General features: G+C 36.1%; 1 protein-coding gene and 1 long non-coding RNA gene across 2 annotated transcripts in view; both read left to right on the top strand.

Annotated features, from left to right (window-relative positions):
- The window catches only part of LOC105261815 (homeobox protein caupolican-like), a 196,892-nt gene that overhangs the window by 40,956 nt on the left and 140,110 nt on the right, over positions 1-15,826 (top strand). The window contains exon 3 of the mRNA XM_059124440.1: positions 4,737-5,336. Within this exon, the coding sequence (XP_058980423.1) occupies positions 4,737-5,336 (600 nt within the window). The remainder of the gene's footprint in view (positions 1-4,736; positions 5,337-15,826) is intronic.
- Positions 13,699-14,623, top strand: LOC131803324 (uncharacterized). The gene is made up of 3 exons (XR_009342522.1): positions 13,699-14,079; positions 14,144-14,232; positions 14,313-14,623. It is a non-coding gene; the product is annotated as an uncharacterized LOC131803324 (long non-coding RNA).

Below are 15,826 nucleotides of genomic sequence, written 5' to 3'. Positions count from 1 at the left end.
GACCACTACTTTTGGCACATCTCCATAAAGGGTCAAAATTTGAAATAAACTCTTATAAAATGTGAAATAAGAGTACGATTGTCTTTACACACACATCCCAATATTTTCATTAACAAACGATTTGCTGTGATGATGGGATATAAAGGCTCACTCCTTCTGGTACCTTTCCTACAAAGGGGTCAAAATTTTGAATAATTATATCTCACATAACATGCGAAACAATTCAGCGATTTTCAACGAACTTCGTGTATCTCAATATTTCTCTTGACATATTTCTTATTGTTATTTCTGTCCACTCCTTCTGGCGACGTTTTAGACTCGACTTAAATGAACCAAAAACCTAAAAATTAGCTAGATTTTGCTGTCGCTCTTCATTTCTAAATTAAGGACTAATAGACGTGGATTTTTTGAAGTTGGAGTACATGGCAGCTCTGAATCATAGCATTTTGAAGAGCATTGGTTACTATTTAGCTGGTGAAATGGATCACCATTTTTTGTTAAAAAACAAACTACCAAAATTAACGAAATCACAAATTCATCAAAGGCGGACCTCTGATCTCTTTATTCAAGCTGATTTCGTTGACAAATATAGCCAAAAATATATAGCCAAGATATAGAATATCATATAGATTTTCAATACTGTTTTGAACATTTATTAATAAGATATAGGGCATACATGAACTCGAGGATTCGGTCAACAACCAAAATAAAACATTTTCTGGACAATGTGACATTATTTCAAGAATGAAATGCATGGAAAACATTTTTTGAATATGAAATTCCTGTTCTTTCCGAAGGAGCGAATTATTTATTTGACGTTCAAGCAACATATGCTTCATCAAACACCAATGCTTTTTTAGATCGTAAGTTTTTGAAAAATATTGGATTCAGATCTATGATGGTTATTCGAAAAAAGGAGCAAGTAGGTTCAAAATTTGTTAATACCCTACACCACATAGTGGTAAGGGTATTATGTCTTTGTGCATTTGTTTGTAACATGGTTCCTTTTGGTGATCAACATAGAATCACATTTTGAGTCGATTTATGCATGTCCGTCCGTCTGTCTGTCTGTCCATGTATTTTTGTAAACAATATTCAGGTCGCATTTATTATTCGATTGAGATGAAATTTTGCACAAGTCATTTGCTTGCCCCAAGGACGAATTGGAGATAATCGGTCAAAATTTAGATATAGCTCCCATATAGAACTTCATCTGATTTGCTTTTTATTGTGCACCAAACGTCTAATATCAGTCCAAATAGTATGGAATTTTGCACATACAATCAAATTAGGCCTGAAAAAAGTATGCCAAATTTCATCGAAATCGGTTCAGATATAGCTATAGCTCCCATATATATTGTTCAACCGATTTTTTTATTTTTGAGCTCCGCAGCCGAAGCACTCCATAACAACGATATTCAGGGATAAATATCAAATACAGCTCAGAAATATCTATGCCCAATTTTATCGAGATCGGTTTAGATTTAGATATAGCTCCCATATATATATTTTTCCGATTTCAAGTTAATTGTGCACCAAATGGGCAATACAAGCCCCAATTGAAAAGACACAAATTCATCGGCAAATTTAGCAATCGGCAAATAATCATAGCTTGTATGATTTAGTTATGCCACAAAAACTTTTAATTGTTATGTGAATAAATAAATATGCAAAGTGGTGTAGGGTATCATAAAGTCGGCCCCGTCCGACTTTAAGACTTTCTTTACTGGTTTTATTATGAAGTAGGCATGGGAATGCTTCTTAGGGGAGTCTTCATTCTAGTTAAAAGGGTCTAGATCCGCAGAGACTTTACAATAAATTTTAGTCTTGTAGGGTATCAAATGGTCGGCCTCGCCCGAATTTTAAAGGAATTTTAATTGTAGTATATATGATTGAGAATGAGTTCGCAACCTAGAGAAAACTCTATGGCAAAATTATAACGATATTGAGGCCAAATTATACAACTATAGTGTAGGTCTTCAATATAATGGAGGTTGTTTAAAGATCGATTTATTTTGTGCCTTACTGTATTCTTTTAATTATTGTTTTAGAAAAAAAAAACGAAAATGAAAACAAAAATTGCAATTTGCACCGTAATAAAAATAAATTGCAAATTAATTTATTCAAAAAGCGTTACAAAATATATAAAAACATAAATATGTATATATACATGTGAAGAAGTTATGAACAGAGAAAATTACCCATCATGTAGCAATTTGATGATGATATGCGCTAAGTAATGTAACATTGCAGGGCGAAGAGCTTCTTAGATAACTTATATGGTCTATTAACACGCTATGAAATTGTAATGAATTTATAGTTACTTTAAGTTGCATTCACATTCACATTCAAGAGCGCAGTTCAAATACGCATCGCAGACACATATATCAATAACTTCATGGATGGCATAATTAAGAGCATGCAAAACAAAAAAACACTTCAGCATTTGATTTCTCCAATAGGAAATATGATGAAATCCGTTATAAGAAACTGAAACGTTTTCTAAATGCAATATTTATTTAATTTTATATACATGATTAGCCGCTCCTGCACGCTTTGCCTGCACTTTACTGCGAGAATTCAGTTTAAAAGACCTATACAAAATTTAGTACAAAACCTGTAAGGAAAAGTCAAAAGTCAGGCGGGGCCGGTACGATATGATACCCTACAGCACTACGCATCTTTAGTAGAGCTTCTGTAACAAAAGAATTGATTTAAAGTAGATCATACCACCTATCAACATTTGGCTTTAGAGCAGTTATAGTTTGGTTTCACAGGAAATTAATATGCAGGGTGAGTTAAAAGAACTGGAACAAAGTCAAACGCCAATTTTTTTTTTTACATTTATTCAATGAAAGCATACAATGTCGGAAATAGCATCAAATTTTAAAATAAGTTTAGATTTGTTCGAATTGGTCACCTTTGGCCGGCGAAGCGCTTGCTTGAGGTGATCGACACTTTGGTATTTTTTAGTGCCAACCTTGCTTTCCAAAATACTCCAGACACAATAGTCCAATGGATTGGTATCCGGAGATTTTGGTGGCCATTGTGCGCTGGAAATGAAGCGAGGAACCCCATTTTGTAATCATTCTTTGGTGGCGCGTGCTAAGTGTGATGGTGCTGAGTTCTGTTGGAATGTCCAAGGTCTGCGGCCAAAATTTTTGCGTGCCCAAGGCTTTACTACATCCTTCAGAATATTTTCGCGATAATAATCGGCATTTATACTGATGTCACAGTCGATTAATACGAGCGGAGAGCGACCAACGACTCTTATGGCAGCCCACACCATCACCATGGCCGGCGCTTGAGTTCTGGTGGCCTACCGAAGGTGCACATTTTCAGCTTACCTCTTTGGCAAGTAAACACGATCATTTTGTTTGTTTACAAACTGGTGGACAACGAATGTGTTCTCATCGGAGAAAAAAAATCGGCAGTTCACCACTTTCGACCAAGCGAAGTAACTCTTTAGCTTTTTTAAGTCTATTTTTCTTCTGTTGCGTTGTAAGTTCCGAGCTCATTTTTTTAATATTTGCCGAATGGAACATTGCGATATGTTCAGCTCACGATCCATTTTTCGCCCACAGCGACGAGTGTTTCGATCAAGTGGCTTCTTTACTTTTCGAACCATTTCTGCTGATGGTGCTGTTTTCTTCCGTTCACTTCTTTGATGTCGGGCTACTCTACCAGTTTCACGGTAACGAGCGATGGTGCGAAACACAAAAGATTTATTCACGTTTAAATGCTTGAGTGCTCTAACGATAGGCACTTGTTGTTTTCCAGGCACATATAATGAAATCACATTATCACGCTTTAATTCCATCACGAATAACTTTTTTTCTGGAAAGTTCTCACCAAAATGCCTTTGTACGCTTGTAAACAATGTAACAAGCTGTCACTGGAATAATTTTAACAGCTGTTGGGCGAGTGGCTTACAAATGACAGCAGTCTGAAGTTTGTTGCAGTTTTTTCATCCCACCCTGTATATGTGATATAAAGTGAAGGAAGTAGTTAATGTAGTCCAAATCTGGCACGACACAATATTTATATCATATTTATTTAGACCCGATTCAATATTGACCCATTACTTCGGAACCTAGGCCATAGAGAGTCAACAATTTTAATAAACATAACAGAAGTCAAAATATATTTTAACAATCGAACATTGGCTGAAGGTGTAAATTTTTCTGCAAAACCTGTTTTAATTACTTTTAGGGTCTTGTTCATATTTGCCAATTGAATATTCCCCTCGATTTTGATTACTTTGCAATGCGAACTTTGAAAACACCGATACATATGTCTTCTTTTTAGGTCTACTTTTATAATCTGCCTGATTTTCACCGTATTTATGTTTTGTTTAATTTGATTTCCAATATTTTTTTTAAATCAACATGCTTCGATTTACAATAATTTCGACCTTTAGAGTTATATAGTGTTGTAGTGTGTAAAGACAAAAAGTGAAAATAAATATCGCAAAATGAAACAAAGAGATTTAGAGAGGGTAGGGGTGTGCGTCTGTCTGGCACGATAATTCTCGAAGGAGTATCCGATTTCGTCCAAACTTGGTACATCGTAATATTATCACAAAACTTGGATCGAGTTCGTAGATATGTAACTCCCACTTCTTCTCGTAACTCCCACACAAAAAGACATCATCCAATTCATTCTAACTTCTACTCAGATAACCTTATAAATATTTAATTTTGATTTTTCAATTATTTTTTTTCTAAATTTTACAGTTTCTAACAGCGAGTCATCATGCTGCAACCGGTCATCCTATTGCACAATCTCCGCTGGCGGCAACAACACTAACAACAAATACTTCTTCGATTAGCCCAGCACCGGCTGCAGGTGCAGAAAACAGCATGGCAAGTAGTAATAGTGACAGTTCGGCTGGTACCTTAACGCCTGATGCTGTGTCACAGACATCGGCGTTGGGCAGTACCAATACTGCATCGACAGCAGCCTGCAGCTCACTGGATAGTGCTGCACATCCGTATACGTTGTCCGTAGTTAGCGGTACCAGTCCCAATGGTCCCGGCAGCATTGGTATAGGTGTACTCGGGAGTGGAATCGCTAATGCGAATCAAGCTTGCTGTGATAATGGCCGTCCTATGGTCACAGATCCAATGACCGGTCAGAGTGTTTGCTCGTGTCAATACGATGCTGCTAGTAATTCGAGCAGATTATCGGCGTTAGGTTCATACACCCGTCTCGCAACAGGAACACCGGTTGCCGGAGTTGGAATGAGTGTATTCGGTTCAACATATCCATCGAATGATCAAAATCCCTATCCGAGTATTGCTGTGGAAACTGCTACGCCATTCTACACCAGTTTGGTAAGTTTCTTTTACTAAGTTCTACCGATTTAAATTATATTCGAAAACAAAAAATTTTGGGAATTTTCTTGGAGTCTGCGATGAGTTCTGGTCCAAATTGATCAATGGCCAATGCACGATAAAACTAAGGTACTTTTTCAAATATTGATCTCGATAGGTAAATATCAGTTTTATATTTTCATACACGACTCTGGGCTAGCTACCCCCTTGAAGCTAGCTCGATCAGCCTGAAGAGGGCTGCTGGTGGCAAATACCTCCCGCCTCGAAGCTGTTCCACATCATCAAAGCACCTTAACATACTCCCAAAAATGCTATTATTTATGAACTGTCATTTGTCTAAGAATATCTGTCTAGCCTTCGTCATAAAGACGTATATTCTATCTATTTGCATCCTATCCTAAATCAACATACAGAAATAGATTCTATATAAGCCAGCTGCCCTACGGAACGGGCTAAGACCCAGAGAAGAGTAAAGTATTTTTCTTTCTCATAATCTTAGCCTTTCCATCTGATGAGACGAAATGTCAAACCAGACGGGGGAGGCACAGGCGATGATAGCTCACCTGCCGGTAAATCAAGAACATAAAATAGTGGAAAAGACCACCCCATCCTCAAGGGTCAACTGTATCCGAAATAAGGATCCTTGACCTTAGACAGAACTTAGTATATAAGGCGAATACGGTGTAACCTCTCCTGTACTACTACCCCTAGGTATCTCATCTTATCCGAGACTGGAAGCCTATCTTCAGAACCAGCTGAAAACTCCTAAAATTAGGGTATACTATGCCCGGCCAACCAAGGTAGGCTGTAGAACAGCATTTTCCCACATTCAACTTAGGCGCCATCTAATATACCGATGAAGGCTATAGAGTCATTCGTTAGCGCCCGTATTTGCCAACCTAGCGAAGGGACCGGAAAAGGCTTAAAGGACATCATCGGCATAGGTCAGGAAAAGACCGCCAAAGGGAGAAGCCGGGATGTCGCATGTTTTATTACATCGGGTCAGAGCTTGAGGAACCCATGCCAACATCGGGCGGCAAAAAGTCGCTCACCCGATTTTATCCTGAAAAATCGATCCTAGGAATACTATCATGATTTACTGTCGAAGCCAAATGATTGGAATTTATACAAAATTCCCTCACGACAGACAGAGTCAAAAGTCCTGCCGCTATCTAGGGAGACGACTATAGCTCCATACTGTCTGTCGAAGTTTTTGCCAACAAATCTTTTAGAAGCCGTTAAGGCATGGATCGTATAGACACCAGACCTAAAACCAAATTGATATTCTCGTAGAAAATTCCTGGAATAACTGAAATTGGAATAACTTTCAGAACGGCGATAGACTAGTAGGTTCCTCACTGAGAGGGATTAGAACCCCGCTTCAGTGTCTTGGCCTCCTTCCAAGCCGTAGAGAGTACCCTAGGTTCAGGCAATGATTGAAGAGGATCGTGAAAAAAAACAGAACTACATTTTTTGCCCTCTTCAAGGCTACGTCTGAAATTTGCTCCATACTGCAGGATTTACGGGCTGGCCAGCGTGAAAACACAAATCCAACCTTCCTGGAATAGACAAACCCACTATCCACCCAAGGAGAAATGTTGTCCACAGAGGAAGAGTGAACGAACTGCTAAACGACACGATGGGAGAATGGTTTCCAATCCTCTCCAACGCAAAGCTGACTTGAAGTTGTCAAGTCGAAATGAGAGCGTTCTCTGCACCTGACACGCCGACATTTCAGCCCTATGTTCGTCAGAACTGAACTTTGCCGCAATGCTGACAACGAGAAGACTGACAGGAACTCCAAAGGCAAGACTGGCAATTCGCTTGACCTTCCCATAGGCCTTGGAAGTGACCGTAATTCCCTCGAGGAAAGTTTGTAATACCGATCGTTTTCAAGTCGGCCAAAATACCCTTCAATTATCTGGTAGAGATTGCAGATATGGACAGTGTGGACTAGTCTTCGCTTAGGATCACCAGATTTATGCAAACTCCACAGAGCTGTATACGTCCTCTAATGAAAAGCAAAACCCATGCAATGAGAACTATAATCAGAATAATGTAGCTATTTCCTAACATTAATCAGTTGCCCCCCATATTTTCTCATTTTCTTTGTCATCTTCTTTTGTTTTCAATTTGTTTTGTTTTGTTGCTATTTGTTGTTGAATTGAGTCTGCAACTCTCATATTTGTTGTGTGTAGTTTTGTGGTATTTTATGTCATGTTAAAAACCATGATTGTTATTGTTTCTATTAGTGCAACTCTACTATTCTTTGTGTTGATGGAATTGTTGTTGTTTTCCATGTCGTTCGATGAGAATGTGGTTGACGTGCATTAGCATTTTTTGTTGTTTTTGTTTCTCTGAAGTTTTTAAAGAACACATTAAACAATTATATATGTATGTATGAATGTGTAGTATTACTTTTGGCTAGGATTAACTAACACCGTAAAATCGAATGGAGAAAAATTGTTCAACGGGGTTTTGTATTGCATCGTTGTATTAACTTAAGTGCAACATTATACACACATTCATGTTGTAATTACCATTCACACTTGTATGGAGGGACGTGGAAAAGTTACTCAGAGTCCAAAATGTGTGCTTTAGTTTCCAACAAAATTTTCTGTATTTTAGAAGTATTCAAGATTCAAAAAAATTACAATTTTAAAATTTGATGCTTTATTCTCGTCGCAACTTATTTTATTGTGGGTCTTCTATGTAGCATACAGTGGTTTAATGCTTTCCAATCGAATTATCAGTGGTTAAATACTTAGGAATCCCAATGAGCAGAAAATTTTCCAGCGTTTCGAAAGCTCAAAGTGCGGGAGTGCAATTTGGTCCAACTGTCAGCTCGGATTGAGAAACCTGGAGCGAGATATAAATGTATGGATTTCCCAGGTCCTGGGAAACACCCTAGCACCTGGCCAAAGCTGGATAAACTTATTAAGATGCTCGCAAATTGAAACAAATCGGAGAACTAGTTCGATTTCATAAGCTGTTTGAGTATCTTAATACGTTAGTCTAGCTTGGCCATTTACACAAACAAGTATACTATAGTCGTGCGGAGCCGACCATGTGATACCCTACAACACTATAATATAATGAAAAACCCCGACAAGTCGAAACCTATTTTGGCCAACACCGTTTTTGAAATAATGCTATAGAGTCACTCAAAATGTTACCCTTGACATTGCCCTACATATATTTACGCCCTATGTCGTGCTAATCAGTAGCCAAAACAATTTCACATAAAAGTTGTCTGCCACTTTACCCGCTAAATATAATCCGATGACCATTAAAAAGGTAGGCTTCTGTCCTGTCTTCAAGTCTAATCTCATGCAAAATTCCGTTTCTATTGGTCAGATAAAATTCCAGTTTTTGGTTTTTGCGAACATCTGCAAAAGCAAAGGATTCTTAATTTCGTGAGGATTGGACGATAATAGCTTGATCTGTAGCGATCTGTAGCTTGATTACAAATTAACATGGACAGACGGACGGACATAGATCGGCGAGATAGGAAGATCCATATATAACATCCTATGTGTAGGACCAATATTACGAGGTGTTACAAAATTTATGGACCAATTAAACTTATAATACCCTCAACACATAGTGTTGTTGGATATAAATATAGGTCACACGGATAAAAATGCTATGATTACGAGTAGATCAATGTAAATGGTCTCTTATATGGAATTTAAAAAAAAAAAATTGTGGTAGTAGTAAAGCTCCATATCCCATTATTAGACCTCATTTGGAAAAATTAAGGATTAATTTCAGATTTTTTGAAAAGTTTTGCCATTTTATCAATGAGCCGACTTTTAGCTTAATATCCTCTGTTGTCATATGTCTGAGCGTACATCGGGAATTAGCGGATATCTTAACATTTAGAAAAACAAGTTAAAAAGTATTATTTTGACTTCTGTTATGATTATTCAAATTGTTGACCCCCTATGGAGTAAGTTCCAAAGAAATGGGCCAGTATTGACCATTTCGTTTCGGTCCTAAATAAATATGATATAAATATTGTGACATGCCAGCTTCGTAATATATTGGTTACTTCCTTCACTTTTTATGAGATATGTGATAATTTTTAGAAAATTTAAAAATGTGAGACCGAGGTATTCCATTTTTAATACAGATAAATGGGCAAAATTACACGAGATTCGTACAATTTTATTCAATTTTATTTGAATTTGAAAGTGCCGACCTTTTGTGAGGGAGGCACCAGAAGGAGTGTACCGATATTGCCATCTTCGAACTCCATTTAGGTTTGAAAATCGGATTCTTCCTTCGAGATTTATCGTGCGGACTATCAAGACAGAGTCCTAGGGTCTAAAAATGTTATTTCGATGAGGCATGTATTGGCCTTATCAAAAGATCTATACCCTCTGTAGCCATATGACTGAGAGTATAATAAAGTTATAATTTCAAGGGAGTCCCTGGCTCCCTCATTACAACGGTGCAATTATGCCATTTAAGAATCAACCATTGTCAATTGTTGTGATACCTATACATAGATACAGGTATCAGAACATCAAAATAGCTTTCACACCGGCGCAGGCATTCCAGTCGGTTCCTAACCCATGTCTGGAACATAATAAAGCCTCTTAGTTTTTTACCCACAAAATATACTTCGGCTACATATTTAAATATCTCTATATAAATTGCCTAATCAATTCGTTCATTGATATAGAAACGTAAAATGTCAGTCTTTCAGTCAGGTGTTGCGATAAATATGCCAGACTAAACAGCAACATGATATTTAGTGTCAACAACAACAAGAAAAATTCAAATGAATGACCATTTTTTTCGCAAAGTGTATCAGCAGCAGTACGACCGACTGACTGTTCACAGTAACGATTGCGATTATTCTATGCGTCGTCGCCGTAGTTCGTCTGTGGTGGCAGACAGCAATGCTGTTGGCATTGCAGCGAATATCGTTTTAGCCATGATGTTGCTTCCTCCGCTTTCAAAGCTCTTGTTGCCGTTGCTATTGTGGCTGCTGCTGCTGCTGATGTTATTAGCTACTTAATTCAATTTGTTGGTATTGTTGTTATCATTTGTCGTTTGTTGTTTGTGTTGTTGTGAAGACTGATGTGTGCTCATGTTATGACAACAATTATTGTAAATGTCACAAATTGCTATTGTAATTAACAGTTGTTGCTGTTCTTGTTGGCTGTAGTGGTGTTGTTGTTGCAATTTCATTTTAGCCAAGCCAGACCATACCAGACCAGACAAATGACGTCTATCAGTGACAGTTTTTTGTTTGCATTTGTCATGGTTACTGTTTCTGTGCTGCTGCTGCTGCTGCCGTCATTGTTATGGTTATTGTTGCGGTATTCGGAGGTAAAAGAAATTTAAAACCTTATTGAATTTTACAAATAATGCTCATCGTTATTTTTTATTATTATTAAGTAGTATTTTTACATATGTACATGTGTATAGCTGCAATTTTGCGAGCTATGAGAAGTTACATTCAATGTACATTAAGTGATATGGAAATGAAAATTAGTTCTGTCATAACGAAATTTGTAGAACCACTACGACGTCATTTTATGTTTTTTTTTATATTTTTACAACAGAAACTCAAAATTTTGTATTACTTTTTTTGCCACATTGTTCCCAAAACGTCTAGTCATAGGCACTATGGACGAAAACTTTAGATTCATATCATTATAGACCCAATCGGTTAGATAGGTCAATTTTTTCGTAAATTAAAAACATTTTTATAAACTAAAACACTATGTGTTGGGGGTATTCGGACATATCCCACCGAGTCGATTTAGGTGTGTATGTCCGTCCCTCCGTCTGGATGGAGGTCTGGAGGACAGGGATGTTACCTAGAATGCTTATAACTCAAGAATGGCTGGACCGATTTTGTCAATTCAGAATGCCCTCTTGGCATAAAAAAATAAAATGTAAAAAAATTGCATAAAAAGATGCCAATAATGATGTTAATATAGATTTTGTAGTATTTTGTGAATTTTTTTGATATTTTTTATCGCATGTAATTTTTTTAATTTGACTTATAATATTGAAGTGTACATTTTGTAATATTTTTCACCGTACAACACAGGTGGGAGTTATTATATGCAGATTGCAATTATGGTCTGATCCTCACGAAATTTTTTATAAGGGTAGAGTTAGGCTCAGAAGGGCTAGGCCTATGTTTTTAAAGATGTCCACAACTTTTGTGTAAAAAATACCAACATTTCCATTCTACCGAAACGACGAGAATAACTTACAGGCGAAATTCAAAATACACAAAAGATGAACTTCTGGCTTTTTTATGCTGATTTCGTTAACGAATATAACCAAATATCGTAGACAAGCAAATCATACAAATGAGTCTAACTTTTGAAATACAGAGGGCCTCTTGTATGTGGAGATAATCGCAAAATATTTAGGGGTTCAAATGAACCAAAAACAGAAAAATTTTCTTGATCACACAAATGAAAGCCATCGACACGGAATTTTGCATGAGTAGAGAGTTAAAGACAGCGAAGAACTCTAGAATTTTGGATGACCACTGGAGTATACTTAGCTGTAAAATGGACCACAACAACTAGCAACACGACGGAGTGCGTAAATACTGGGCAAATGCCCCTGGTCAAAAAGCTAAGGGTAATATATGTGCATTTCTCTATGACATAATTTCAAAAGCGTAATCTTCAAAAATGGATTTGGACATAAGGGGGCTTCTAACATATTGTAGTGTTGCAGGGTATCACATGGTAGGCCCTGCACGACTATAGCCTTTGCTTACTTGCTTAAATCTAGGTTTAGACTTATTCTTTGACTTGTTTCGCTTTATATGTAATATAGGAGGAATCAGTGGAAGTCAATATATACAATTTTCCCACTTAATCCAATATTGAGGTGTGTGAATTTTGAAGAAAACCAGACACGCGTTATTATACTGGGGATGAATCAAACGGAGTGTACTGTATATTCTACGTTCACTCTGGACTTAGTGTTGTTAGGAATAATATAATAGCGAAATTTCAAGTTCAAAAATTTTAGAAGAGTTTGTAGAAAGAGGGGAGAACGGTAGGGTAGATTTGTTTTAAAATTTTTTGTGAGGAAGGTACCAGAAGGAATGGACCCACAAGGCCTATCTTCGAATTTGATTGAAGTTTGACAAAAATGTTACTATGTTACAAGTAACGAACAAATCGAATACTCCAGCCATTTTCATAAACAGATAGATCAATAGGCTAGATCGGATGCAAATTTCCTAAAGCAGATTTCGTCCAAAGAGAAATGGGGTCTCAAACCGTTATAACGATGTGATATATCCTTAATATTTTGCGGTAGACTAGGTGTTTTCCTTACCTTAGAAGAGAGATGCTTCTAATTCGTCTTCTGTACCAAGAAAGAGAGTACATTTTAAGACGTCTTAAGATGACATCTTAAGGCTTCTTCTGTGCCATAGAGGTAAGAACCTTTAAGGCGTCTTCTATGTCATATAGAATAAGACTTCTTAAGGCCTATTTTGTACCATAGAGGAGGGGAACCCTTAAGGCGTCTACTGTACCATAAAGGAGACGATCCTTCAGGATTGTTCTATACCATAGAGGAAAGGTGTCTTCTGTTTCCTAAGATAGAAATTTTATTTCACTTTTTTGGGCACATTTTAGGCCGAACACGGATTCTTAAGTATTTAATTAGTTGTATTCCCATTTCAGCCGTTTAAACTACCTCTTTTGAAAACTTTTTATTTCCATATTAATATCGAAAATCAATTGCCACATTTTGGAATTGATTTCATCATATTTGTGAATGTTTGACATAACAGATTAACCATAAAATCGATATTTACCCTTTTGGTTTCATTTGATTCTCCGATTTGTTCTGAGTCTAAACGATATCTAGCCTCAGCAAAATGGCTAGTTGGCTGTAAAACCGCCCTATTTTTCGTACCACATCCAAATCTAGGAACGAGAAAGGTGATTGAAAGAGATTCTAAATCTAAAATTTTTCTTGGACACGGAAACGGGGTTTTAGAGAAACATTGCAATACTGTAAAAGTAGAATATTCTTAGAGGTATCAGAGACATTTCTATGTAGAGTGTCCATATCAGATTGTTCATTTCATTTACATTCGAGTTAGAATACATTTAATTCCAAGTCACCCTAACTGATATCTGTAGCGTTTTCAAACAGTCAACCAAATGGTTGATTTCCACTAATCCTCTTGGTCATTTCCTTATTTCTACTGCCATAGAATGAATGGTGACATATAAAATCATACTATTTACTATTGCACTACAATGTATAAAGGCATACAATGTATTTTAGTTTATTGCAAAATGTGAAGCGTTAGGAAAAATCTCATGGGTAACTGAGCATTTGGTTGTAGTGGCGCTTGCCCTACTGGATTGTTTCTTCATTCTTTTGTTTTTTTTTGGAATTAAAACCAAACTTAAAAATACCTACTGTAACGTATTTTGAAATGCCACCTGGATATGAAGTTGTTATAAGGCAACACTTTATCCATAAGCGCATTCGTTTCTCGCTACTATTTGTGTGCTACATTTTTACTCAAATACTGGAATTAACTCGCTAGCATTTGTAATTGCCGAGGGTTCAAGCTGATAAAGATTAGATAGAATCGTCCATTTTGTCATCTAACCCTTAAGAGGAAGAATATAGTTCATCCAAAAATTTCTAAAAATAACCTTGTTCACCTTCAGAAAGTCATTAAATCAGTTCAAGTTGCGGTTATAATTTTGGTTGTGTGACTGTAAGAAAATCTAAATTTGCAAATATTATTAAATAATATTTATCAAAGCATACAATTTGTTTAGTGGCCACATAATTTTATGCATTTGGATGATAGCCTTTGAATCTCTTTAACAATTACCCTATGGAATAAAATCCATAGTCAAAGAGGAAGGTAAATCAAACATTATTTCCTAAAAGTTCTAAGAAACCCTATTTAGTTTCTCTCCTCAATCATTTATTTCTTTCTACTAGACTCGCATTTGATTACAACAATTGTTTTGTGAAGGAAGAGATCTTATTGAACAAAAGCTTTTGTTCTCACAAAACACATTTTTCGGCCTCACATATTCCCAAACCGCAACGCAGCGTCAGTGTGATTTTTAACTTTTACTCCAACAGCGTCGATTACATCAAGACGGGCAAATGCCCTGTGTCAATCAATAACCAGAAATATGGGAGAAATGTGAAATTTGATGTATTATTACAAACTGCTTTGTTTTCAAGATATGAAGAAAAAACCAATTTCGGCACGAATCGGGATATATTCAACCAGATCAGCTAGATATCACCTTGTAAATCTGGTGGAAGTTTTTTATGGTAGGATCAAATGTGTAAAGAGATCAGTTATCAAACATAAATCATAAGCAAGTAATTTGTTTTAAAACGAAAACTTCAAATCAAACAATATTAATAGTGTTATACCCCAGTGATTAAGAAAAATTACGCGAGATTATTTGTCTACCACATCAGTAAAAATAATTAGAATATAATTTTAAAGTGATTGTGATTCTTTAAATATTCATATTTAATTATATTTTATATTTATAAAATCAAAAGTTTAATTTATTGGTTTGTTAAGTGATACATTTATAATCCATCAAAGATCATCATCTACATCAATTACCACATGTTTTTTTTTCACTTACATGGTCTAATGATCATTACTAAAATTATTCCATTCTTCTTTATTACATGGTGTAAGTTATGTAGAAGATAGTCTTTGATGAGACAGAAAAACGCTGGTCATGATTAATTGAGAACCATTCAGGGACGACTCTCATTATCAACATCAATATTCAGCAACCGATCTCGAACACATTCTCATTTATTCTAAATCACATACTGTTAACTTAACATGCCTCTCTTGCCAGCATAACATCATCATTAACATTACCCTGTAAAGGTCAGTAATTACACCCTGAATTCGCCGAAAGTACTTTCTGCGTGGGAGCCACAAAATGACCAAGTAAGTTTTTATTATCATTTTTGTTTTGATTACATACTATGAACAACTGTTGGTATCATGGAGGTATCGTCAAAGAAATAAAGCAAAAGAATACACCAATTGAGGCTTCTATCTATCTCTACTACATTATTTACATTTTTGTTTTCTGTTTTTTTTTTTATTTTTGTGATCGGGTTTGAAAGTGATACCCTGAAGAAGGTTTTGTTGATTGATGAAAGTCATAATCAGTTCGACTCAACTATCTTTGGGATCATAATATTTTGAGTTGCTGTGTAAGAAGTTGATAAGCAATAATAGTAACTGGTTCAAACATAAACAGCTTTTGGATTTATATTATAAAAAATTACGTTTCTTATTCTAAATTGTTTATTTAGTTTTTGCATGCATAATTGATAGATATTATTTTTCCCATTGTTAGAACAAATACTTATATTGAGCTCATCGCAATGCAAGTTACATTTTTGGCGTTCGCAAATGTGTACTTTCATAAATCTAATTTACAATTTAATTTTATTTTTAA

The sequence above is a fragment of the Musca domestica genome, unplaced genomic scaffold, assembly GCF_030504385.1.
Source record: "Musca domestica strain aabys unplaced genomic scaffold, Musca_domestica.polishedcontigs.V.1.1 29, whole genome shotgun sequence".
Classification (NCBI taxonomy): domain Eukaryota; kingdom Metazoa; phylum Arthropoda; class Insecta; order Diptera; family Muscidae; genus Musca; species Musca domestica.
The sequence above is the reverse complement of the archived record's forward strand: the minus strand, read 5'-3'. Positions and strand labels throughout refer to the sequence as shown.